At 39.3% G+C, this 25,321-nt stretch overlaps 1 protein-coding gene across 8 annotated transcripts in view; it reads right to left on the minus strand.

Moving 5' to 3' along the window:
* Positions 1-25,321, minus strand: part of BORCS5 (BLOC-1 related complex subunit 5) — a 110,148-nt gene that overhangs the window by 71,858 nt on the left and 12,969 nt on the right. For 2 of the 8 annotated variants that reach the window (XR_012017702.1, XM_072798991.1), the window contains exons 1-2: positions 23,623-23,953; positions 20,202-20,345 (exon numbers count right to left, since the gene is read on the minus strand). Coding sequence is in view for 7 of the 8 variants with exons in the window: in XM_072798991.1 (XP_072655092.1) it covers positions 20,202-20,345; positions 23,623-23,680 (202 nt within the window). In the remaining variant the exon portion in view is untranslated. Of the gene's footprint in view, positions 1-20,201; positions 20,346-21,795; positions 22,599-23,114; positions 23,504-23,622; positions 24,097-25,321 lie in introns of those variants that run through there. The other 6 variants (XM_072798992.1, XM_072798998.1, XM_072798997.1 and 3 more) reach the window with 6 other exon arrangements.

Raw genomic sequence — 25,321 nt, forward strand, 5'->3', positions numbered from 1 at the left:
AGTGGTTTGGCGCCTGCCTTTGGCCCAGGGCACGATCCTGGAGACCCGGGATCAAGTCCCACGTCGGGCTCCCGGTGCATGGAGCCTGCTTCTCCCTCTGCCTATGTCTCTGCCTCTCTTTCTCTCTGTGTGTGACTATAATAAATAAATAAAAATTAAAAAAAAAGAAGATAAAATATTCCCAGATAATAAAAAACTGAGAAAATTTACTGCCAATGGTTCTATAATACAAGAAATACTCAAGGAAGTCTCTTCACTCAAGGAAGTGAAAGCAAATAACACTAGATGGTGAATAGAAGCCACAAGAAAAAATGAGGATCACTAAAAATAGTAAATATGTGTTAATATAAAAGATTCTGTAAATATGTTTTTACTCATTTCTTCTCTTCCTTGAAAGAGAAACATTTTTTGCAGTTTTTAAAAAAGATTTTATTTATTTGAGACAGAGAGAGCAAGAGCTTGTGCATGCACAAGTCAGGGGGAGGGGCAAAGGGAGTAGACTCCCCGCTAAGCAGGAGTCTGATGTGGGGCTCAATGCCAGGACCCTGAGATCATGACCTGAGCTGAAGGCAGACATTTAACCCACTGGGCCACCCAAATGCCCTAAAGTAAACATTTCTAAAGCAATAACTATGACACTGTATTTTGGGTTTACAATGCAAACCCATTTTAATATATTTAAATAGACATTTAATAATACAACTATTACCATATGTAATAGTAACACAAGAAAGAATGGAGCAAAGCTCATATATTTTACCTGAATTAAGTTAGTATTAATTGAAGTAGATTCTGATAAATTAAAATGCACATTATAATCACTAGAGCAATTACTAAGAAAACAATTCCAAAAAATACATAGTTAGAAAAAAATCAGAAAAATTAAAACAGTGCATTAAAAATGTTTACTTAATACAAAAGGTGGCAGTTAAGGAGGAAACAGGAACAAAGCAGACAAGCATAGAACGTTTGTAAAAGAAATAGCAAAAAGGCAAATGCTATGTCCAAAAGGCAGAGAGTATCAGACTGGATAAAACAGCAAGATCCAACTATATGCCTTCTTTAAGAGACATCTTAGATTCAAAGACACAATTAAAAGTAAAAGGATGAAAAAAGATGTATACTATACAGAGAATTAGAAAAATAGCTATATTGGGAACCCTGGGTGGCACAGCAGTTTAGTGCCTGCCTTTGGCCCAGGGCGCGATCCTGGAGACCCGGGATCGAATCCCACATCGGGCTCCCGGTGCATGGAGCCTGCTTCTCCCTCTGCCTGTGTCTCTGCCCCTCTCTCTCTCTCTCTCTGTGTGACTATCATAAATAAATAAAAATTAAAAAAAAAAGAAAAATAGCTATATTAATGTCAGATAAAATACACTTCAAGACAAAAATAGAGACAAAGGATATTTCATAATGATAAAGAGTGACTACATCAGGAAGATATAATAATTATCAATGTATACACACCAAACAATACAGCCTCAAAACAAAGAAAAAGCTGACAAATTTATTTTTTTTAAAGATTTTATTTATTTATGATAGAGAGAGAGAGAGAGAGAGGCAGAGACACAGGCAGAGGGAGAGGCAGGCTCCATGCCGGGAGCCCGACAGGGGACTCGAACCCGGGGCTCCAGGATCATGCCCTGGGCCAAAGGCAGGTGCCAAACTGCTGAGCCACCCAGGGATCTCCAAAGCTGACAAATTTAAAGGAGCAATGGACAGTTTAACAATAAAATTAAAAATTTTATTTTATTTAACATTAAAAATTTTATTTAACAATAAAATTAAAAATTAAGTAAAAATTAACTCAAAACGGATCAAAGACCTAAATGTAAAACACAAAACTATAAAACCCCTAGACAATAACCAGTGAAATGACCCTAGGTGACCCTGGGTATGGTGATAACTTTTTTACATCAAAAGCACAATCCCAGAAAGAGAAATTGAAACTTCATCAAATAGTTAGATTTCATTAAAATTTAAAACTTGTTTTGTAAAAGATACTGCTAAGAGAATGAAAAAATAAGCCATAGAATACCTGTAGAACACATATGTGATAAAGAACTGGTATCCATGGGGCACCTGGGTGGCTCAGTCAGTTAGGCATTTGCTTTCTTTTGGCTCAGGTCATGATCTCCAGGTCCCAGGATTGAGCCCCATGTCGTCAGGCTTCCTGCTCAGTGGAGTCTGCTTCTCCCTATTTCTGTCTCTGCCCCCTGCTCATGCTCCCTCTTTCAAATAAATAAACAAAATCGTTTTTTAAAAAAGGAACTAACTATGAACACAGTAGAAATATCAGTGCAACCACTGGGTTCAGGGAGCAGGGAGAAAGGAATGAACAAGTGAAGCACAGGGGATCTTTAAGGCAATGTATCATACACTGAATGATATGATATGCTGTATGATAACGAATGATGGATACATTTGTTGAAACCTTCAGAATGTATAATACAGAGAATAAACTCTAACGTAAACTATGGACCTTAGTTAACAATAATGTATCAGGGACGCCTGGGTAGCTCAGCGGCTCAGCAGTTGAGTGAGTATCTGCCTTTGGCTCAGGGCACATCCTTTCTGTATGTCTCTCATGAATAAATAAATCCTTAAAAAAAACAAAAAACACAATGTATCAAATTTGACCCATCAGTTGTAATAAATGTGCCACACTAATAATTTTTTTAAAGAATTTATTATTCATGAGAGAGACAGAGAGAGAGGCAGAGACACAGGTAGAGGGAGAAGCAGGCTCCATGCAGGGAGCCCGACGTGGGACTCGATCCTAGGTCTCCAGGATCACACCCCAGGCTGCAGGCGGCGCTAAACCGCTGCGCCACTGGGGCTGCCTGAGAATTTTTTTTAAAGAATGTTAATAACAGGGAAAACTGGATGGGGAGTTGATAAAAGAGTTTATAAGAACTCTTGTACTTCCCAATTTTTCTGTAAACTTAAAACTATTCTAAAAAAAATAAAATCTATTGATTTTTTAAGAAGTGTGCATGGAACTTTTTCCAGGCTAGACCATATGCCAAACCATAAATCAAGTCTCAATAAATAGGATTTTAATCACACAAAGTATATTTTCTGACCACAATGGATTTAAATTATAAATCAACAACAGAAAGAAATCTGGTAAATCCCAAAATATCCTCAACTTAAACAACATACCTCTAAATCACCCAGCTGGTCAAAGAAGAAATCAAAATGGAAACGAAAAAGTATTTTGAAGTGCATAAAAAAAAAATGCATATCAAAATTTATGAGATACAGCTAAAGCAGTGCTTAGAAGAAAATGTATTGCTTTCAAATGCCTATTTCAGGAAAAAAGAAAAAGGTGTGAAGTCAATAAACTAAACTTACACCTCAAGAAACTAGAAGTGTAAATTAATCCAAATCGAGAAGAAAGGAAAATAAAGATTAGAGCAGAAAGCAATGAAATAGAAAAAAGGGACAATCAATGATGCCAGAAGTTGGTTCACTAAACAGATCAACAAAACTGACAAATCTGTAGCCAGATTTATTAAGAAAAAAGAAGATTCAAATGATCAATTTCTAATTCCATCAGGAATGGAAAAGGTATGTCACTATTGACCTCACAGAAATATACAAGACTAAGAGGGAATATTATGAAGAACGTCGTGCCAACAATAGATAACTTAAATAAACAAATTCCTAGAAAAACAAAACTTACCAAAACTGACTCAAGAAGAAATAGGAAATCTGAATGGACAAGACCTACATCAAGTAAAGAAAACCTCAGTTCCAATGGCTTCATTGTGAATTATATCAAATATTTAAATAAGAAAGATTACAAAAGTCTTACCAGGGCACCTGGGTGCCTCAGTTAATTGTCTGCCTTTGGCTCAGGTCATGACCCCAGAATCCTGGGATCAAGCCCCACATCAGGCTCCCTGCTCAGTGGGTTGCCTGCTTCTCCCTCTACCACATCCCCTGCTTGTTCTCTCTCTCCCTCAAACAAATAATTTTTTTAAAAAAAGATGGTCTCTCTGCCTCTCTCTCTGCTCCCCACTCTCTTTTCTCTCCCTCTCTTAAAAAAAAAAAAAAGTGTTACAGAAAAGAGAGGAAGAAATACTTCCCAACTGATTTTATGAATCCAGTATTACCCTCACACCAAAGGCATCTCAAAAACAAAAACTATAAACTAATCTGTTTGTGACTGGTCAAATAGGTTTGAATATCCTGATGTGAATAGGCAGACTTTTCTTTTAACCTAAACATTTAGAGTACAGGAGTATATATATCTTAAAAGTATGCTTTACTGAAGATTAAAAATATTTCCAAGATTATATGTATATGTATATACATTAGACCCTTGAACAAATCAGGGGTTAGAAATGTCAATCCACCCATCCACTTCAATCAAAAATCCACACATAACTTTTGACTCCCCAAATATTTAACTACTAGCCTACTGTTGACCAGAAGCCCTACAATAACATAAGCAATCAACACATATTCTGTATGTTAAGTATTCTATGCTGTATTCTTTTTTTTTTTTTTTAAGATTTTATTTATTTATTCATGACAGACACAGAGAGAGAAAGGCAGAGACAAGGGCAGAGGGAGAAACAGGCTCCCTCTGGGGAGCCAGATGCAGGACTCAATCCCAGGACCCCAGGATCACGACCCCAAGCCAAAGGCAGATGCTCAACCACTAAGCCACCCAGGTGCCCCTACATGCTGTATTCTTACAAGAAAGTAAACTAGAAGAAAATGTTCGTAGGAAAATCATAAGGAAAATACATTTACAGTACAGAATTTATTGAAAAATAAAATTTAGATGTAAGTAAACCCACACAGTTCAAACCGGTATGGTTCCAGGGTCAACTGTATAAAATTCATGCACCAATTTTAGAACCTAATTATACTCAACACCACTACATACATAAGAGGTGTTCTTCCATTGTTCCTTCTTGGCCCACAGGGTAATCTATGTAAAGGTGATGAAGTATATAAGGAAAGCCCATAGCCTGAATTGTAATAAAGTATTTTTTATTAAAATACAGGGTATGGGTTGATGGTAAAGCCCTGGGAAGCCCCATGAGGTTACTGTGAACATCCTGAGGAAGGGAGTGGGGTATTAAGTAACAGTCTGAAAAGCCAAAGTTCAAGCAGCCTTAAAGGCCAGGTCATTGTAATGTTACACTGTATGTCAACTACACTTTAATTAAAAAAAAAAAAAATGTAATTGTGTGTCAACTATACTTCAATTTTTTTTGGGGAAAAAGGCAAGGACACTGGGTAAATTTTTCTATTACCTAAAATATAGAGAGAAGTGTTAAAATCCAGGGTCCTCAGAAATTCTACTTCCCTGTTTTCAAGGGAACTCATTGTTGCCCTAAACTGTCCTGGTAGATGTCTATCCTAAAAGTTAAACGGTGTAGGAGATTCTAAAACTTTTCTAACATCTGAACCTCTCAGTAGAAAACTTATCCCAAATATGGAATTGCAATATTTTCTAAGATGACATTATATTTTTAAACTTTGTTTTAAAGACTATTTTTAAGTAATCTGTACCCTCAACATGGGTCTTGAACTCACAACCCAGGGATCAAGAGTCGCATGCCCTACTGACAGCCTTGCCAGCCGCCCCTAAACTTTTCAATCTTAAAATAATTTAAGAAAAGTTGCATAAAATCTAGAATTCCTATATGCCCTTCAGCAGCTTCCCCTAATATTAACATAGTACTTAACTTCAGTACAATTATCAAAACCAGGAAATTTACATTAGTACAGTACAATCAACTAAACTATACACCTTATCATAAGTTACCATGTTTTTCCACGAATGTCCCTTTCTATTCTAAGATCCAATTCAGGACTCCACATTGCATGTTTCCTTAATTTCCTCCAATCTATGACAATTCTTCAGTCATTCCTTATCTTCCATGATTTTAACTATTACAAAAAACAGGAGTCAGGTGTTTTGCAGAATGTCCACAATATTTTTTCACTGATTTAATAATTTGATATCAAGAATCATTTATTGCAGGTTTACTAAGTGCCAGGCATTATGCTAAGCCCTCTATCTGTATAATTTATATTAAATATAAATATTTTGGGGATGCCTGGGTGGCTTAGCAGTTGAGTGTCTGCCTTCGGCTCAGAGCATGATCCTGGGGTCCGAGGATCGAGTCCCACTTTGGGCTCCCTGTTGAAGAGCCTGCTTTTCCCTCTGCCTAGGTCTCTGACTCTCTTTGTCTCTCTCATGAATAAATAAGTACAATCTTAAGAAAAAGAAAAATATTTTTAATAAACTTTAGAGCAGAAGCATTCTAAAATTAAAGAGTAATTTTAATTCACCCTTCAAGTGTTAGTGCTTTGTAAATTACAAAGCATTATAAAACACACTATTATTATTCACCCACCCCAATATCCTTTAATGTCCCTTGCCCCCTAAAAAATATTAAGTCCAAGTAGAAGCCTTAAATTCAGAGTCCTTAAACCCAGGACCTTTCTGAATCTCTACTGCCCACATTTTCCTATCTTTAAACTTTGGCTCATTACTTCCTTCACTTGTACAGGCCTTCCCTTTTCACCTCTAAGTAGGCTTTCACCTCTAATCATTGCCCCAAGAGCTACTGATCCTCTGAAATCCCACAGAATTTAATGCCTGTAGTACTCATTTGGCACATACACACTACCCTGAGCTCTAGGTCCATGTTTTTTGTAGATTCTTGTCTCTCAAACGAGATTTTTTGAGATAGAGGACTCACAGCTTATTTCCTTTATGACATATACTATATACTACCTTAATGCTTACTAACATTTACTGAATACCTATCAAGTGCCAAGCCTTGTGTGCTAGGCCCTGAGAAGTTAGAGATGATTAAAACATAATTCCAGCTCTTGAGAAATTTTTGGTGTAATAAATATTTGAGTACAGTGATAGACTAAAAATAGAGTTTCCTCTCCAAAAATATTAAGGCCATTAAAAGTTTCCTATAGCAATAATTTTTTTCCTTTGCTGTCTTGATGAACACCAAAATAACTAATTATAGATTACTCATGTGTCACAAAGTTTGACATAGTTTCCAACTAGCTTGTGTTTGAAGCAAGCTGTGACCTGGTTTTATAAGAAATCCAGATGCCACAGAGTAAATTTAATTAAGCAAAGGCCTTTGCAAATATTGCCACAGGTTGTAGCATTTTCAAGCAGCTTACTAACTGTTACAGTCTAGTGACATCTAGTGGCGAAAGTGTTGTTAAAAACAGACTACTTAAAAAAAAAAAAAACAGACTACTTTGAATTCCATAGTATTAAAGGGAGGCCATCTCATGATAAAAATGGCAAAATATGAAAATGAACTATGATATTTATTAGCATTAAATATGTTTTAATGTCTCTCTGGACTATATAGCTGTTTACTCTCAGCAGGATCTTTCTTTTTTCTTCCCTTGAGGCTGGTAAACATTAATATTAGTATAAGATTTACTGAAATAAAAAATACTAATATTTTAACTCTAAGTTAGAGAAAAGTCCTTAGTTAAAAAGGAGAAATGAAGAACCAATGCCCAATTATGATATGCTGTTCCAAAAATCTTGCAACTCAAAACCCCATTTTTGTTTATATGTATTTGCTTACTGACACTTTCTGTGGGTAAACACACTTAGAAATGTGTTAGAATCTTCTGTTAATGATTTTCATTAGCTCATATGAGGCAAATAATTATCTATCCAAATTCATTCTTTAAAATAATACTTTGCATTTCATTGGCTTTCTGTGAAACTGAAATTTTCATGGGAAAAAAATATTTAAACATTACCAAAACCCAGTGACTTTTAAATTCTTCTACAAGTAATGAATTCTCAACAAGTCCAAAATTTAATGAACAGGCATTAAATGTGAATCGGTTTTAACACTGGAGTTCATCTAAAATTAATAAAAACCTAATGACATATTCCAAAATACTCTTGATAACATCTCTTAAAAAATATCTAAAATCATTTAGTTGAATGATCTAACACTTCTGTAATCTCAAGCAGTATTTAAATTCTAAAACAGGGGATCCCTGGGTGGCGCAGCGGTTTAGCGCCTGCCTTTGGCCCAGGGCCCAATCCTGGAGACCCCAGATTGAATCCCACGTCAGGCTCCCGGAGCCTGCTTCTCCCTCTGCCTGTGTCTCTGCCTCTCTCTCTCTCTCTCTCTGTGACTATCATAAATAAATAAGTAAGTAAATAAATAAATAAATAATAAATAAATAAATAAATTCTAAAACATCTAGCTCATAGCTTTGCCGCCTTTTGGCTAAGATCAAGTGCTAAGATCAGTGTTTTCCAAAGTGAATCACCTGGAATGCTACTTTAACATTTTCTAAGTTTGGGGCCTTAAAAATCAGTTTTTAAAAAGTTTCTTCATGTGGCTTTTTTATGCGTAATAGAGCTTTGGAAGTAATTACTATCAGGAACACAAATATAAATTCTTCTAAGTTGTTCTAGTCAAGCATTCCTGCCTCTCAGAATAAGTTATTCTACTCTTTGGATTCCCTAAAGCTTTATACTTTATAAGCACTTACCGTATCGAATCACAATTATCTGTTAAGGATATAGTTTCCCACACTAGACTGTCAGCTCTTCATAGGAAGAAATAATTTTTTTTTGTTTTTGTATCTCTAGCCTAAAAATATCTGATAAACAGCAACAGGGCAATGAATTTGGTTAAATGAATAAATAAATATAACATCTGGTTCTAAAAAGAGTATATGACTTTCACTTTTGCCCAGAACAGAAAAACGAATCTTTCCTATAATCAGTTAAAACTGGGGTGGGGGGGGGGGAATGGAATTTTTTTAAATTCTGGGAACACCTTTAAACCTTGGCATTCCATCAAATGCTAATGCTTAAACGTAAAAGAATTTTTATATGTGATTTTTGGAAAAGTAGAAAAATTGGGAGATGACTAACAGAGTTTTACATTATTCAACTTTGGAATGTTTCCAGGCTGTCACTTAGCAAAAACTACCGACAAACCAGAGCCTTAAAAAGAAATACATACATCTGGGGTGCCTGGGTGGCTTAGTCAGTTAAAGCGTCTGCCTCCGGCTCAGGTCATGATCCCGGATCTTGGGATTGAACATCAGGCGCCCTACTCAGTGGGGAGTCTGCTGCTCCCTCTCACTCTGGCCTCTGCTTGAGCTTTCTCTCACTCTCTATCTCAAATAAATAAATAAAATCTTAAAAAAAGAAATACACATATCTGTTTTTATTGTGATATTCCAGGAGTAATCAGCTAGCTTATCCAGGAAATGACATTGCTGAGAAAGATAAACCCTTGGGTACTAGCTAAAGTAAACCACGTATAGTATACCTTGTTTAAATTCATAATATAACACAAATTAAAAGTTAAAAAAAAAAAGAATAACAGTATATAAAGTAATAGGTAATTATTCCAGTAAGTTAATGTCTAATATGGCTTAAAATTAAAATTAGAATGTAACCTGCATATATATGGGTATCTGGAGTAATAAAAGAAAATCAAAGCAGCACATCCCAGATATAATTTTGGTCAAGAATTGTTTTGGCATCTTCTAATTATAACTTTTGGTTTATATGGAAGATCCTTTAAGCCATGAATCCACATCCCTCAAGCCCAACTCAAGTATTACTTCCTCTGTGAAACCTGCCCCAAATTCCCAGGGCAAGTTAATGATTCTCTTTTTCATGCAGGTCTAATCTTTTGGGCATGTGGCCACTATTACTCAGAGTATATTACTGTAAATTACTTATCTATCTAAATTACTCACAAAACTAAAACTCTAAGCTCCTAAAGGGCAGCAACTGTGTCTTACATTCTTCGATAGCTCTACTATCTGGAACACTGCCAAACACCTGGCAGGTGTTTATCACTACAGTCAACCCTTTGACAATACAAGTGTGAACTGTGCAGGTCTACTTTAGATTTGGATTTTTTTCCAATAAACACAGTGCTGTAAATATATTTTCTCTTCCCTATAAATTTCTTAATTACATTTTCTTTTCTCTAGCTTACTTTTTTTTTTATAAGAATATGGTATATAATATATATAACAAAAATACGTGTTAGTCGGCAATTTATGTTTTCGGTGAGGCTTCTGGTCAACAATATTATTAGGAGGAAAAAAAGCAGAACATTATTAGTAGTTACATTTTGGGGGTGGGGAAATCAAAAGTTATACATCGATTTTGCCTCTGACACTTACACTGTTCAAGAGTCAACTGTAGACTACGGAAACGAATGACCAATGTAGTAATCAAAAGCTGTTGGCATGAAGTGCTTAAGTAAAACAGAAGTGGTGATGGAGAAAAAATAAAGACTACAAAGCACTTTTTTTTTTAGGATTTCTGCTTCTACTCATGAAGGATTTTTTTTTTTTGTTTTTTTTTTTTTTTTTTTTTATTTATGATAGTCACACACACACACAGAGAGAGAGAGAGAGAGAGAGAGAGAGAGAGGCAGAGACATAGGCAGAGGGAGAAGCAGGCTCCATGCACTGGGAGCCTGACGTGGGATTCGATCCCGGGTCTCCAGGATCGCGCCCTGGGCCAAAGGCAGGCGCCAAACCGCTGCGCCACCCAGGGATCCCTACTCATGAAGGATTAACTGCTATTGTGCCTTCTCATCATAAACATAACTGCTAAAAAAAAAAAACTGCTATTATGCCTTCTCATCATAAACAACTAGAAACCAGACCAAATATATGATACATTCTTTTCAGATGGCTGTATCATAGGCAGTGTAGGGCTTTGATCCCTGAGAAGGAAAACAAGGGAGTCCTATCATTTCTCCAGACTATTACTCAAAAGCAGTCTCCAGGATGCAGACCAGGGTGGGATATCCATAAAGAGCCCACTGGACTCTGCATTCAAGAGAGAGAATGTGGAGTTTGGAGAGACTAAGGGATCAGAGTTTATGCAACAGAATCTAAGAAAGGAGAGAGCTCAATAAAAGAGTATTCAAGAACTGCAGAGGGTACCCTGATCTCTGGCTGCACTCTAAGCTGTGAATGTATGAGGTATAATTCCTTCGGCTGGAGAAAGAACTACAGGAAAGCAGGAGGCCAAACAACTTCTGAAATTCACATAAGGTAAAGAACATTTCATATTCCTATCTTCCAGGGTGAAGACTTCATAATACGTGGGCAACAGGTAAAGTACTCAGAAGGGTACTGCCTTAGTAGTGAGGCTCAGTTAAATGTGACTAAAGACTTCCCTGGATAAGCCCTGACAAAACATAAAGGCAAGTCAAAAAGAATTAAGCTGATTACAAGTAACTTTATGCAGAATAAAGTCCAAAATACTTTAAAGGAATAAAGCAAACTCTAGCACCCAGAAACACAAAATATCAAATACTTGGCATACAATAAAAAAATTTCCAAGCATGCAAAGAAGTAGGAAAATGTGACCTGAGATACAGAGAAACTTCATTCAATAAAAAACAGATCCAGAAATGATGGACTAGCAGTTAAAATATTATTATAAACACACTCTTCATGTTTAATAAGTAGAGGAAAGCATAAGCAAGGAAATGAAGACTTTTTTAAAAGGCGGGTAGGTACATCTAAAGTTGAAAAATACAATGATCTGTAATTTAAAATTCATTGGATGGAATTAAGAACAGTATAGACAAGACAGAAAAAAAAAATCACTAAACCTAGAAACACAGCAATAAAATTATCCAAAATAAGTACAGAAAGGAAAGAGACCAAAAAAAAAAAAAGAAAGAAAGAAAGGTTCACCAGTGATCAGACCTATGAAACATCAAGTGGTTTAACATATAAAATGCAGTCCCACAAAAAGAAGGAGTGGGGGGCAAAAAAATACTTGAAGAAATAATAGCCAAAGTATTTGATAAAGACTATAAACCTACAGATCATTAACTTGGAACACATTATTGTTAACTTAACATTTTCAATATATATAAATACAAAAATACATGTAAGTGTGTATTATGTATATACACATACATATATTTCCTTGCTAAATCCACTGAGAATGCCTTAGACTGGTTTTAAATACTACTCTCCACTATAATAACCAGGTCTCCTGGAGAAATGCCTGATTCTAAGGCTGGGGCCAAGGAAGAGCAAGAAAAGTCTGAAACATTATTTGTGCCAGAAAATAAAAACATGCTCAAATAATGAGAATATGTCAAAAGGACACAGTGAGCTACACTAACAATGTTCCAACTGGATAAACTTGGAGCATTTTTTTAAGATTTTATATTTTTAAGTAATCTTTACACCCAACAGGGACTCGAACCCACAACCCCAGGACCAAGAGTTGCTCACACCATTGACTAAGCCAGCCAGGCACCCCTAAATTTGGAGCATTTTGAGATTAAAAATAGTGATTGTCACAGATTATAACTAATCGAATAAAACAAGAATTCGCCATTCCACATAGACTTAAATAAGTACATGAATAAATAAATGGAGAGACAATAAAGTTCTTCCTGATGGCAGAATGCAAACTACTAAATGTAGAAGGAATGATAAAGGTAGAAAAAAATCCCTTTTTGGCAACTGTCTCTGTATAATTAATCCAAATAAGAAACAGCATTATAACCAGTGAAGGAGAAAGTGTGTTGAGAAATGAGACTTCACAGAGTCCCACAGTATCTCCTCAAAAACTTACCCAAGAAAAGGGGGAAAATTTTTATAATCAAACTGGGCAAAAATTGAGCAGAAATTTATCTTTACATAAATAAAAATAAAATTTGTTTCCAGGTGATCTGCACTATAAGAAATACTACAAGAAGGTCTTTATTTTTTTTTTTTAATTTTTTTTCTATTTTTATTTATGATAGTCACAGAGAGAGAGAGAGAGAGGCAGAGACATAGGCAGAGGGAGAAGCAGGCTCCATGCACCGGGAGGCTGATGTGGAATTCGATCCCAGGTCTCCAGGATTGCACCCTGGGCCAAAGGCAGGCGCCAAACCGCTGCGCCACCCAGGGATCCCCAAGAAGGTCTTTAGACTAAAATAAGTGACATCAAAGAGAAACCTGAATCTACAGAAAGGGACTAAAAATTCTGGAAATGGAAAAAAAAAAAAAAAGAATTCTGGAAATGGTAAATATGGGGAGACATATCATTACATACATAGTTTTTAATTTCTTTAAAAGATATGTGATTAAAAAAAAAGATATGTGATTAAAAAAAGATATGTGATTGTAAAAAAAAGGTATGTGTTTAAAATATATTATTGTCAAATATATACAATTATTTTACATACTACAATAACAAATTTTGTTTATATTTAATTTATATATAAATATAATTTACTAATTTATATATGGGATTCCTAGCATATGGAGATGCACTAATATGACAACTATAGCACAAAGAAGTGGGGTAAATGGAACCACATCACTGAAAGGGTCTTACACTTCATGCAAAGTGGCACAATATTAACTCTATGTGGACTATGGTGTTAAAGATGTGTATAATGGGGCACTTGACTGGTTCAGTTGATAGAGCATGTGACCCTTGATCTTGGTATTGGGAGTTCAAGCCCCACACTGGATGGAGAGATCACTTAAAAATAAAATCTTAAAAAAAAAAAAAATGTGTATTACAATCGCTAGAGCAACCACTAAAAAAATAATGCAAAAAAATACAACTAAAGAAGCTAATAGAGGAATTAAAATGGAATACTAAAAAAATTCAGTTCATCCAAAAAGTCAGCAAAAGGGAGAAACCAAAAGCAGACCACACAAATAGAAAACAAAAACCAAATGGTAGACCTAAATCCAACTATATCAATTTATACCCCAATTAAAAGACAGACTGCCAGCATAGGTACAGAAGACTCAACCAAATGCTGTCTATAAGAGATGCACTTTAAAGACACAATAGATAAAAATATACATAAATAAAAGAATGGAAAAAGATACATACTATGCAAACAATAAGTATGAGAAAATATATTAACATAAGACAAAACAGACTTCAAGACAGGAGATAATGCCACAGATAGAAGGACAATTTCATAATAATAAAAGGGTCAATATAATAAACATCAGTGTGTGAATGCCTAATAAGCTCTCCAAAATACAAAAGGCATAGACAAACACAACACAGCTGGAGATTTTAACACCTTTAAGTGGTAGAACTAATTAAATACCATCAATCACACTTTGATGTAAAACATTATACCCGACAATAGGGGATCCCTGGGTGGCTCAGCGGTTTAGCGCCTGCCTTTGGCCCAGGGCGAGATCCTGGAATCCCGGGATCAAGTCCCACTTCAGGCTCCCGGCATGGAGCCTGCTTCTCCCTCTGCCTGTGTCTCTGCCTCTCTCGATCATGAATAAATAAATAAATCTTAAAAAAAAAAAACCCCAACATTATACCTAACAACTGAACAACACATTCTTTTTAAGTGTACACGAATGTGTCTCATTCACCTAATAAAATAAGGTCCTATAAATGCTTGTTGAATAAATGAACCAATACATACATAGGTGGAAGATGGGGCATGCTGAATTAAAAATACAACACTTGCTTGTATTGACCAGTTGGAGAAATGGACAAGAAGTTTGCAGCTGAGGGGCGCCTGGGTGGCTCAGTTGGTTAAGTGTCTGGCTCTTGATTTTTGGCTCAGGTCAGAATCTCAGGGTCTTGGGATTGAGAGCCTCACATTGGACTGTGTGCTCAGCACAAAGTCTGCTTGTTCTCTCCCTCTGTTCCTCCCTCTGCTTGCTCTCAATCTCTCTAATAAATACATAAAATCTTTTATTTTTTTTAATTACATAAAATCTTTTTTAAAAAAGCTGAAGCTGATGATGAAGGCTTAGAATCATCTAGATGTCTATATTCTAAAATAAAACTCTTAAGACCTCAATTCTTCAAAAAAGCATTAGGCCATGAGACCAAAAAAAATAAAACACAATGTGGGGGGTGGATCATAAAGCTGAAAGTTTAAGTGGGATGGAAATTTAAATATGGAAAAGAATGGGGACTGAGAAAAACTTTAGGCATGAAAAGAGACGACTTCAAAATAACCTTCCAAAACAAATGTTAATGAAGTATATGTGAGAGCCAGACCATAGAACCTCAAGAATGGAAGAGGTAGAAAGGATGTGGTGACAGCATGTAGTGGCCATGTAGTCAGTAAATCTGGCAGCAGAGATAAGAGAAAGCATGGTAGCAAGAGAGGAAATGGAGTCAAAAGAAGGTATTTTTGTCTCTTCCATTTAAAAGATGGGAAAAATATATGTGGAGCCTGGGTAGGTCAGTCCGTTGAGCATCCAACTCTTGATTTCAGCTCTGGCTATGATCTCAGGGTCCTGAGAGAGCTCTGCGTGGTGCTCCAGATTGGAGTCCACTTGAGATTATCTCTCTCCCTCTGCCTCTGCCCCCAGCCCCAGCTCACTCACGTGCTCACTTACTCTCTCAATAAATAAATTAAAAAAAAAAAAGATGGGAAGAACTGTAAATTGGCACAAGAGGAAAGAGGCTTACTAAGCTAGATGCTAAATTCAAAGAAAGTACAGAAGCAAAGTCTCAGCAAATGGAGAAAAAAATGAAATGAAAAGGCATTAAGTTTCGGAGAAAGGTACTGACATACTCGCTCTTAGATCTGATGGAAAGAAACAAGTATGGATACACGCACAGATGCATAGTGAAATGAGGAAAAAAGTCAGGCTGCTCTTGCAAAATGGCTCTGCCTTCTCAACTGATTTAAGGGATCACTCGCCTAGTACTTCAGCTCTTCTGGCTAACAGCCATGTTTAAAAGGTTAACTGAAAAGGTATTAGATAGACAAATCATCTAGAAGGTAATTGGGAACACATCATCAACTTTTCAAATATAGTATTTGGGGTAAAATAGACTCTCAGGATCAACCCTGGCCTTAGAGGTCACCTTTATGCCATTCAGAGAAGACCAAGCTCGAAAATCCATTCTCCCATCCTCTCCTTTGGCATCCTATTTCCAAAACAGAGATAAGGTCTGACAGCTGGCAGAGACAGGTGTCTGATGAACGCAAAGACTCTCCACCTTTATTTGTCTGGCTAAAAGATGAATGGGTGAGAAAGATGTGAATAAACTGGTCATTTGAAACGCAGCTCCCTCATGTTCTCCTCACCACCCTTTTCCATTGATTCATTCCTTCCCAGCTCCAGCCTCATGCATTAATTCTCAATGTTCCATATGATTTGGGAGACTTCACTGCTATTTCATGAGATTCTGTTCCACCAAGAAGGGCCCCAGGCTTTTCACTGTCAAAATCTACTACACATACATCATGTTCTCAACAACCAAACAAACTCCCAACAAAGCTGCTTAGTATCACTTAAGCATCTACACTGTATATGTTTGACTTTCTTTGCTGGTAACAAGGACAGTGTCCTCCTTAGGCAGCAGGACAATCTTACCTTATATCCAGAGTCAGTAAAGAATCGTAAGTTGTAAAGAAGGTCATATGTGCGCATACATGCCTCTGTGTGTGTGTGGGTGTGTATGCATATATTCATCATCAGGATGATGAACTCCTGATAATTCTATAACTTTTACATATAAAATATCAATTTTTCATTTCTCTTATGAATATTTCATTTCTATAGACTGACATAAAATCATGCAATTCACTAAAAAATATAAGAGGCTGAATTTCAAGTAAGAGATTTATAGGGCTTGTTTAACCCCAGGAATCTAATTTGCATCAAATCTACATTTTGCTTTTGTGTTCTGTTGTGGCCATTTATTACTACTTATAATTTTTTAATTTTTCATTTTATAGCAAATACTTTACACTTCAAAATAATTACTAATTTAGATATTGCTATGAAAAATAGAAATTCTTTTGGTTTAAATAAAAAGAGGAACAGATATTTGGCACCAGTATACTAGAGCACAAATTATACTCTGGTATATTTATCCAAAAGGGTTAAGACCAAGGAAAGAATCTGCTTGCTTATTAAAAATGCAAACATTACCTCAGTCATACGAATAGCCCCAAACTCGCCCAGCTACTGGGATCTGCAGATCACCCACCAGCATTAGCACTACATCACATGACGTTATGGAACAATAGTGAACTCTGTAATACTTGAATATATTGTTTTGAAAGAATAAACTGTCATTAACTTGAATAAAAAGCTTTCTGAAATCAAACCTGGGGGGTACAGCCCTCACTGTGTGGCCTTTTTACTACTTTGAGAAATAGCCTCATCTTGAAAGCAGTAAAGGGTGAAAAAAAGAGATTAGAGTATAAAGGCAGCAGTGATGAGTGGCCCCTCCAGCAGCCCAGCAGGCAGACGGCAGGCCTTTAAATTACCAGGCAGAACAATGTCAAAGCAGGAGGCTCTGCAACAAATGCTGCACCTAAAAATCCAAACAACCCTACACTCATCACCCTATTTTCTTTTTCAGCCTAGTGATCTTTATAATTGGCTTTGCTAGACTTGGAAACAGTCTTATTCCACGTGCAAAACCAAACAGTTAAAAACTCCATGTCCTGATGCCATCTTTAGAGGGGCTATCACTTAGAGCCATGGGATTCGAGATAATGAATTCTGCTCTGTGGACCTTAATGTTTTAATCTATAAAGCGGGAAGAATAACAATATCATGCCAAGGTACAGGAGGGAGAGGAGGGGTTAGATCCTACTATTATCATAATTATACTTATTATTTCCACCCAACTGTCCCCCTGCCTTCTAATCACTAAGAGGTTTCCTCTTTCACCAGTGAAACACAAGCACTCACTTAAATGATTCCTGGCTTTTTTTTTGTTCCCTGCAGTCTGGCTCCTGCCACGTGTTGTCATTTCTATTTTCATGCCACCCTTATCAACTAATTTCTCCACCATTTTTAGCCAAATCCCAAATCACCCCTTAACTGCAACCTGCCCCTCAGCAGTCTTCCTCTCTCTCTCACATCTATTCTCAATGTTCTCAACAACCAAGGTCCAAAAGAGGTGAAAAACAAAGTCAGGGCTACATAACCAGTGGGTAGCCAAGTCCCAATTTAAATCCAGGTATCAATGCAACCAAGTCCAACTGCACTGTAGTCATTCACTTCTAGAGTTCCCAATGATGATTTTAAATCTGAGATTGGGGGCAACCCCAGGGGCTCAGTGGTTTAGCGCAGCCTTCTGCTGGGGGGGGGGAGGGTTCATCCTGGAGACCCCGAGATCAAGTCCCATGTGGGGCTCCCTGCATGGAGCCTGCTTCTCCCTCTGCCTGTGTCTCTGCCTCTATCTCTCATGAATAAATAAATAAAATCTTTAAAAATAAATAAAAATTTAAAAAAATTAAAATCAATCAATCAATCTGAGGTTAGTTTCCAAGCCTTCTCCTCGATACTTTCTCTACTAATCAATCCACTGCCATAAAATAAGAATTATTTCGAATGCTTAGAAAAGAAACATTCCAGGAAATTATTAAATATATCTCAAAATGCTGGGAGTTTTTGGTTTTTGTTCTTGCTTGTTTTTAGTCTGCCTAAAGTGAGGACAAATGCTGGTCACATCAGGCCTCACCCAGGACTAGAAGGACTATGGGAGGACATAGCTAACAGGAAGCAGAGGCGTGACACTACAAATCTGGGCAGTACTACATGCATGTCTGGGAGGGCTAGAGCACAAAACACAAGTGTCCACCTCTAAGTTTCTACAGATTCATTAAATCTGGCTATCTTCTAATCTGATTGTACAGGGACATGTGGAGATGGAAATTTCATTAATGCTGGCTTTTTTGGAGAATCACGTTATCCCTCAAAATAATGAAAACTATTAAGACTTGCAACAAGATGTAATGTGTTTTTTCACATAAGAACCAAAGCGGTTTGCAAAGTCGAACACTGAGGCCTCTGGGAAAAGACTGAAATCTTTTATTTCCTCACCTGGAAAGCAGACGAAGTGTGGGGCAGAATGAGACGATATAGGACTCTGTTTTATTTTTGTTTTTTTAGGTACACTGTGGAATAGTGTAACTAGTATTTGACATCATTGAAGAAGGTTCAAGTTCAACCTCTCTACCTGTGAGGTGTCTGATCTGACACAAATCATTCAAACATATTTAACTATGTAAGGATTAAGGGGATGACATGTGTTTGTATGTGTGTGGAGGAGGGTACCTTCCAATACAAATAGCTGTATAAACGCAAGAAGTTTTATACTATGTTGTACCAGGTTAAGTAAACCAGGACCTTATGTTCATTTCTATTTCCTAATCTTCTGGAGGAAAAGAGACAAAAAGAGGGATTCTTATAATAGAAACCCCATTTAGTTAACACAAAGTCATTGCTACTACTTCTTTAATGTATATGACGACAACATAAGATAAATTTATTAACAAAAACATGTAACATAAAAATATGTAATGAAATTATCATTTACCGCTTTTGATAAAATTTGATAATTAAAAATTATCAAATGAATAATACAATTTATATTAAAAGGTAACTCTGGGGTGCCTGGGTGGCTCAGTCGGTTGAGCATCTGACTCTTGATTTTGGCTCAGGTCATGATCCAAGGGTCCTGGGATCAAGCCCCTTGTCTGGCTCCTCACTCCTCAGGGAATCTGCTTATCTCCCTCTTCCCCTGCCCCCTCCTCCTGCTTGCACATGCTCACATGTGTGTGCTCTCTCTATAATAAATCTTTAAAAAGTAAAAATAGAAAAAGGTAACTCTGATCTCAGTATACACTGATCAATATATGCTAATCCTCTCATATATACCCTCCACTCTCATACAAAATGGTTGTCAGGATTAATTCTAAGTTTATCTAGGATTATAGACATTTTATGGATCTGAACTAGTCAACCCATAGTTCAGACCACAAATAACAGTGAAAAATCTTTTCGTATAAATATACAGGTAAAGGCCAACTCCAACATCATTCATTCATGCAGTTTCTCAGTACCTACTTTATACTATGCTCTATTTCAGGTGCTAGGATTCGACAGTGCACAAAACACAGAAAGTTCCTACCATCACAGAGCCCACATTCTAACAGAGAAACACAGACTGTAAACAAATAAGTAAACTATGCAGCAGATCAACGGTGATTAACTATTACAGGGAAAAATAGCAAAAAGGGTTGCAATTCTAAACAGGGCAGCCAAAGGCTTCACCAAGAAGATGCCATTTAAGCAAAGACCTAAAGGAGAGGAGGAAGGCACATAGCTCTCTGGGAAGATTAGTGTGTCTACGCAAACATTTCTGGCAGGTTCAGATAAGACAAAAGCCAAGTTCTTACCTTTCAAAAGCGGCTGGAAAGTTGGAATCTCTTGCAACTTGATGACATCAGGATCGTTGCTAACGTTCCTTGAGGGCTGGGAGCCTGGAGCTACAACCACAATATCGTCCATCTTGGCTCTATGCTTCGCTGGAGAAGGGGTCACTGAAAATAAAGTTACACTGCTCAGGAGCTCCATGTTAGTTGCCCCCTCTGTCTCACCAAAGCTGTTTTGAGTACATTCATTAAAAAAATGTATTTTTAGGGGCATCCCAGGTGGCTCAGGGGTTTAGCGCCACGTTTGGCCTTCGGCCTGATCCAGGAGACCCAGGATCAAGTCCCATGTCGGGTTCCCTGTATGGAGCCTGCTTCTCCCTCCGCCTGTGTCTCTGCTTCTCTTTGTGTGTCTCCCATGAATAAATAAATAAAATCTTAAAAAAAAAAAAAAAAAGACACGTATTTTTACACAAAAAGAAATGCTAACTGCACTTATCCCGCAGTGCGGGCTGGAAGGTGGCAATGAATCATGGGAGACCTCTATTTTCGACTAAAAAACCTTCAAACATTACAGGACCCTATAACATGTATGAAATTCCTTTTGTAATTAAAAATATCTTACTGTTCAACACACAAAAATATAGGTAGATTGTTTTAAATTTTTACTTCTTTGGTTCTCCTGACATTGTCCCTATTTTTTTTTTTTCAAATTTGTATTTATTTATGATAGTCACACAGAGAGAGAGAGAGAGGCAGAGACACAGGCAGAGGGAGAAGCAGGCTCCATGCACCAGGAGCCCGACGTGGGATTCGATCCGGGTCTCCAGGATCGCGCCCTGGGCCAAAGGCAGGCGCCAAACCGCTGCGCCACCCAGGGATCCCCGTTGTCCTTATTTTTTTTTTCATTGTCCCTATTTTACCAATGAGAAAATGAGAGTACAAAATTTGGCTGTTACCTGCCCAAGGTCAACAGTGCTAGAAAAGGAGATGTATAGGATATTGGTGTATGTGGTCCATCCCTGTGAAACTGAGGTTGCAAACTGTCTAGCCACCTTATCACAGCAAGCCAGGTACTTTTAATAGATCCTACTCATGGGGGGAAAAAATACTGGTTCTCAACCCTATACGATGGGTCTATTCCGGAGGCACAGACCCCTCACCCTTACAGTTATAGGCATTAGTCGAAAAAGGGCAGAAATAAATAGTAGAGGTCCCTTTTAGGCTGAGGCCAAATTCAGAAATTTGTAGGACTGCTAGCAGCTGGTCAATTCCAGGTCCCTTGAGAGAAAGTAAAGCATTGGTAGGAAGGATTCCAACTACCAACAACTTCCTAGACCAAAATATCCTCCTCTCCTCAAATATCTTCCTGGTTAGGGCAAGAATAAACCTTTAAAGTGGTTTACCGGGGATCCCTGGGTGGCGCAGCGGTTTGGCGCCTCCCTTTGGCCCAGGACACGATCCTGGAGACCCGGGATGGAATCCCACGTCGGGCTCCCGGTGCATGGAGCCTGCTTCTCCCTCTGCCTGTGTCTCTGCCTCTCTCTGTGTGTGTGTGTGTGTGACTATCATAAATAAATAAAAATTTTTAAAAATAAAATAAAAAAATAAAGTGGTTTACCTTCTAGAAGTTAGTATTTGCAAGCTCATCGTAGTCATGTCTCAAAGGTTAATGGAGGGATGCCACAGAGTCCTCCTGGAGGCCAGAGTTTCCTGGGCTTGGCATTCACTCTTTTAGAATCTCTGCTTTTACTGCTCTTCAAGAAGTGCCTCTTAATCTCATTTGGTAATTTACCTAATATTTCACAAATCCCAAGCCAGAAATCTTTTCTGCTACAAATTAAGTGATTTCTTCTCCCCCAGACTCCAGGGGAAAACAGATTTCACTAGGTTCTAGCTAATCTCTATCACCTTACCTGTAAAATGGGGCTATAAGAATTAAATGTGGATGCACGTGAAACTACTTAGCACAGGGGACTCTGCAAATTCCAACCTATGCTATTGGTTAGCATGCTACAGTACTAATTCAAGTTCATGCTGTTGGGTCAGGAGGTGAGCAAGCATATTAAAAAGATGCCACACTTCTTCCCCTCAAATACGCTTCTAGACTGACACATAGGCAAAGAAATAAAGGGTGACAACTATTACTGTATTTTCTGTAACAGATAAAATAATCTGGGTTTCCCAAGGAAATAGCACAATGTAGCAAAGCTAAGAGATGCCGCTCACCATTAGAAGCTGTGCCAATCTATCCTCCAAATGAGGGTCTGAACTAGTCGTAACCCTAGATCTGTCGGCTTCTACTTTTCTGAACTACAGATCCTACCAGGCAGAGAACGGTTCTGCGTATTGAAAGACAGTTGTGTGGGGATCCCTGGGTGCCTCAGCGGTTTAGCGTCTGCGTTGGGCCCAGGGCGTGATCCTGGAGACCCGGGATGGAGTCCCACGTCGGGCTCCCTGCAGGGAGCCTGCTTCTCCCTCTGCCTGTGTCTCTGCCCCGCCCCCTCTCTTTCTCTGTGTATCTCATGAATAAATAAAAATCTTAAAAAAAAAAAAAAAGAGTTGTGGATTTTAATTCTATCTAGCATCTCTCTTTCTCCTGTAAAACAGGGCCTAAAATTTCATAATATATACAAGTATCAAATCACTAGATCGTACACCTGAAGCTAATAGTTTATATCTAGGCTCCACATTTAATCCCGTTTGGATTAGCAACCCTAGTGTATCCAGAGCGGTGCCAGTTGTCCTAGGATTTGTGGCTAAAAAAAAAAGGGGGGGGGGCATATGATTCTCAAATAGACCTCAGCTGTTTCATTTACTGAATGCTTACTATATTCCCAGCGCAATAATCCTCCCATTCCTACCTCAAGCGCTGGGAGAAATCTTAAAACTACGTAAGCGCGAAGAATAAAGAAAAACACCAGAGCCTACGGTGCTGACCGGTTCCTCCGATATGAGAAAGGGAGTCGAGACACCTCGAGGGAAAATGCAGCTTCTGGAGACGTTCGCTCGCACCCAAGGGTCCGAAGCGACTGCACACCTGCCCCACACCCCTGCAGAGGAGCGTCTAAGACCCGCCGTCAGAAGGAACGCGTTCGGAGAGGCCCTGTCCGTGCCCCATCCGCTGCGTGAGCCGCATCACCCCAGGCCCGTCCCGAGTACCCTCGCCAAACGTTAACCAGGTCGTCTTTTAAAGAGGAGGCGGAGCTGGGAGAAGCAGCGGGCCCGAGCGCACGGCTGGTTTAGCTCGCGTCTCAGGCACTCGCTCCCATCGCGGGAGTGACGGCCAGGACAGGCGGTGGCCTTTTTCGCTCTTTTCGAGAAAACGAGCAGGGCGGGGGCTCTCTGGGCGTCGGCGTCCGCGGTCCCGGTGCCCACGAGGCGGGGAGGCAGCCCCCGCGGCAGGCAGACGGGGCCAGCTGGAGGAGGGCGAAGTTAGGACACCGACCTGAGGGGTTCAGATCGTTGGGTCGGCTCTCGACCTCGGAGCTCTGCTCACTGCCCATGGTGCCGGCAGCGGTGGCAGCGGAGGAACGGCGGGCCGACCGGGCAGGGGCTGGGGCCAGGGATGCTACCGCGAGGGTGGGCGCCGCCGCACGGCCGGCCACGGACACGCGCGGGCGGCGGCGGAGGGGAGGCCCTACTCGGGGAACAGCCGCGCCGGGAAGCGCAGCGCGGCCGCCAGAAGCTCGCCCGCTTTCTCCGGGGGACCCGAAAGGGAGGAGGCGGAGGACGCCCGGCTTCGGCCGCGCCAGCCGCCGGCGGGCGGCGCCGCTTTCACTCACTCGCTCGGGCGCCGCAAGCTCACTCCTTCCGGGACGCGGATTGGCGGCGCCGGCTGCGCGCAGCCGTCAGTTCCGGGTTGGGAGCCTGCCCCGCCCCCACGCCGGGCCCGGGGGAGGGCGGGTAGGCTGGCCGCGGCGTCACCGCCTTCCTTAAAGGGCCCGACCGCCGCACAGCCACGGCCGCCCGGAAGAGTAAGGCCTTCCCTCGTGTAATGAGGCGTCACCTTTAAGCATCCTCCCTCTCTCGGCGCTTTATTGACTAAATAGGATGGGCGCGGGGGGGATTGTTGGTTTGGTTGAGCTGTCATTGACACACAGCATTTCGTGAGCTTCAGGTGTACAGCCGGTGATTCGGTATTTGTATATATCGCAAATTTTTCGACCTCGTTTACAGATGGAGGAAGAGAGGTGCTAGACAGATCTTTAGGATTAGAATCCACAACTCCCTAAAAGCAAAGCTTCTGTTTCAGTTCCAGAAGCTAGGAGGTGGGCAGTGGACAGCCATACAAAAAATATGGACGGTGAAGGGAGGAACTGGCAATGAGAGAAAAAGGAAGAAATAGAAAATGCTGATTCACATGTTAGGGTGTGTGTGCATCCTCAGAGGAAAGTGGGTACCCCTAAAGCACTTTCTGGGGACGTTGACAATTAGCCACAATCCATTCCCAAGCCAGCAAAGGTGAGGGTGGAGTACAAGTGATGCAACATGGAATCTGCCAGTTTGGGCAGATCAATGCCACCGAGGAGGTGGGATACTTTGGGGTTCCCAGAACTTTGCAACTCACTTTATATTATTTGCTTCGTGAAATTTCAAGCAAATATCCTAAGATTTTATATTTGTAGTCTCAGAAGCAATGCCAAATGAACTAAATCCCTTCTATTCTATAGCATCATAGACATTTCACTTATGTTACCTTATTTGATTTTCAAAGCAAACCTGAGGCCCACAAATGGGTAACTTCTTCGTGGTCCAAATGGCGGAACTAGGATTTAGGACTCTCTGATTTCAAACCCATGCTCTTTCCTCTACTCGCTATTGCAATACTACGAGGAAAGTGCAAATGAATGTAAATTCAGTATTTGGTGGGAATATGAAGAACTAAAAAATGCCTGAGAGATCAAGCAGGCTCCTAGGAGATGGTGTTTGACTGTAGTCTTGAGCCTTACATAAACCACCAGGCTGATGGGACCACTTCTTCCTGGAGAGCCCCTGGCTCCTCTCCCGGGTCTGCCATCTTTGAGGGCAGCCAAGAGACCAGGGAAAAGGGGAGAGTAGAACTCATGTTCTGGCTTTTCTTTCCCCTTTTCCACATCAAAATATATTTATCTTGTGTTCCATGCCCTAATCCACACTGATGTGAT

This window comes from Canis lupus, chromosome 25 (assembly GCF_048164855.1).
Source record: "Canis lupus baileyi chromosome 25, mCanLup2.hap1, whole genome shotgun sequence".
In the NCBI taxonomy this organism is placed as follows: Eukaryota; Metazoa; Chordata; class Mammalia; order Carnivora; family Canidae; genus Canis; species Canis lupus.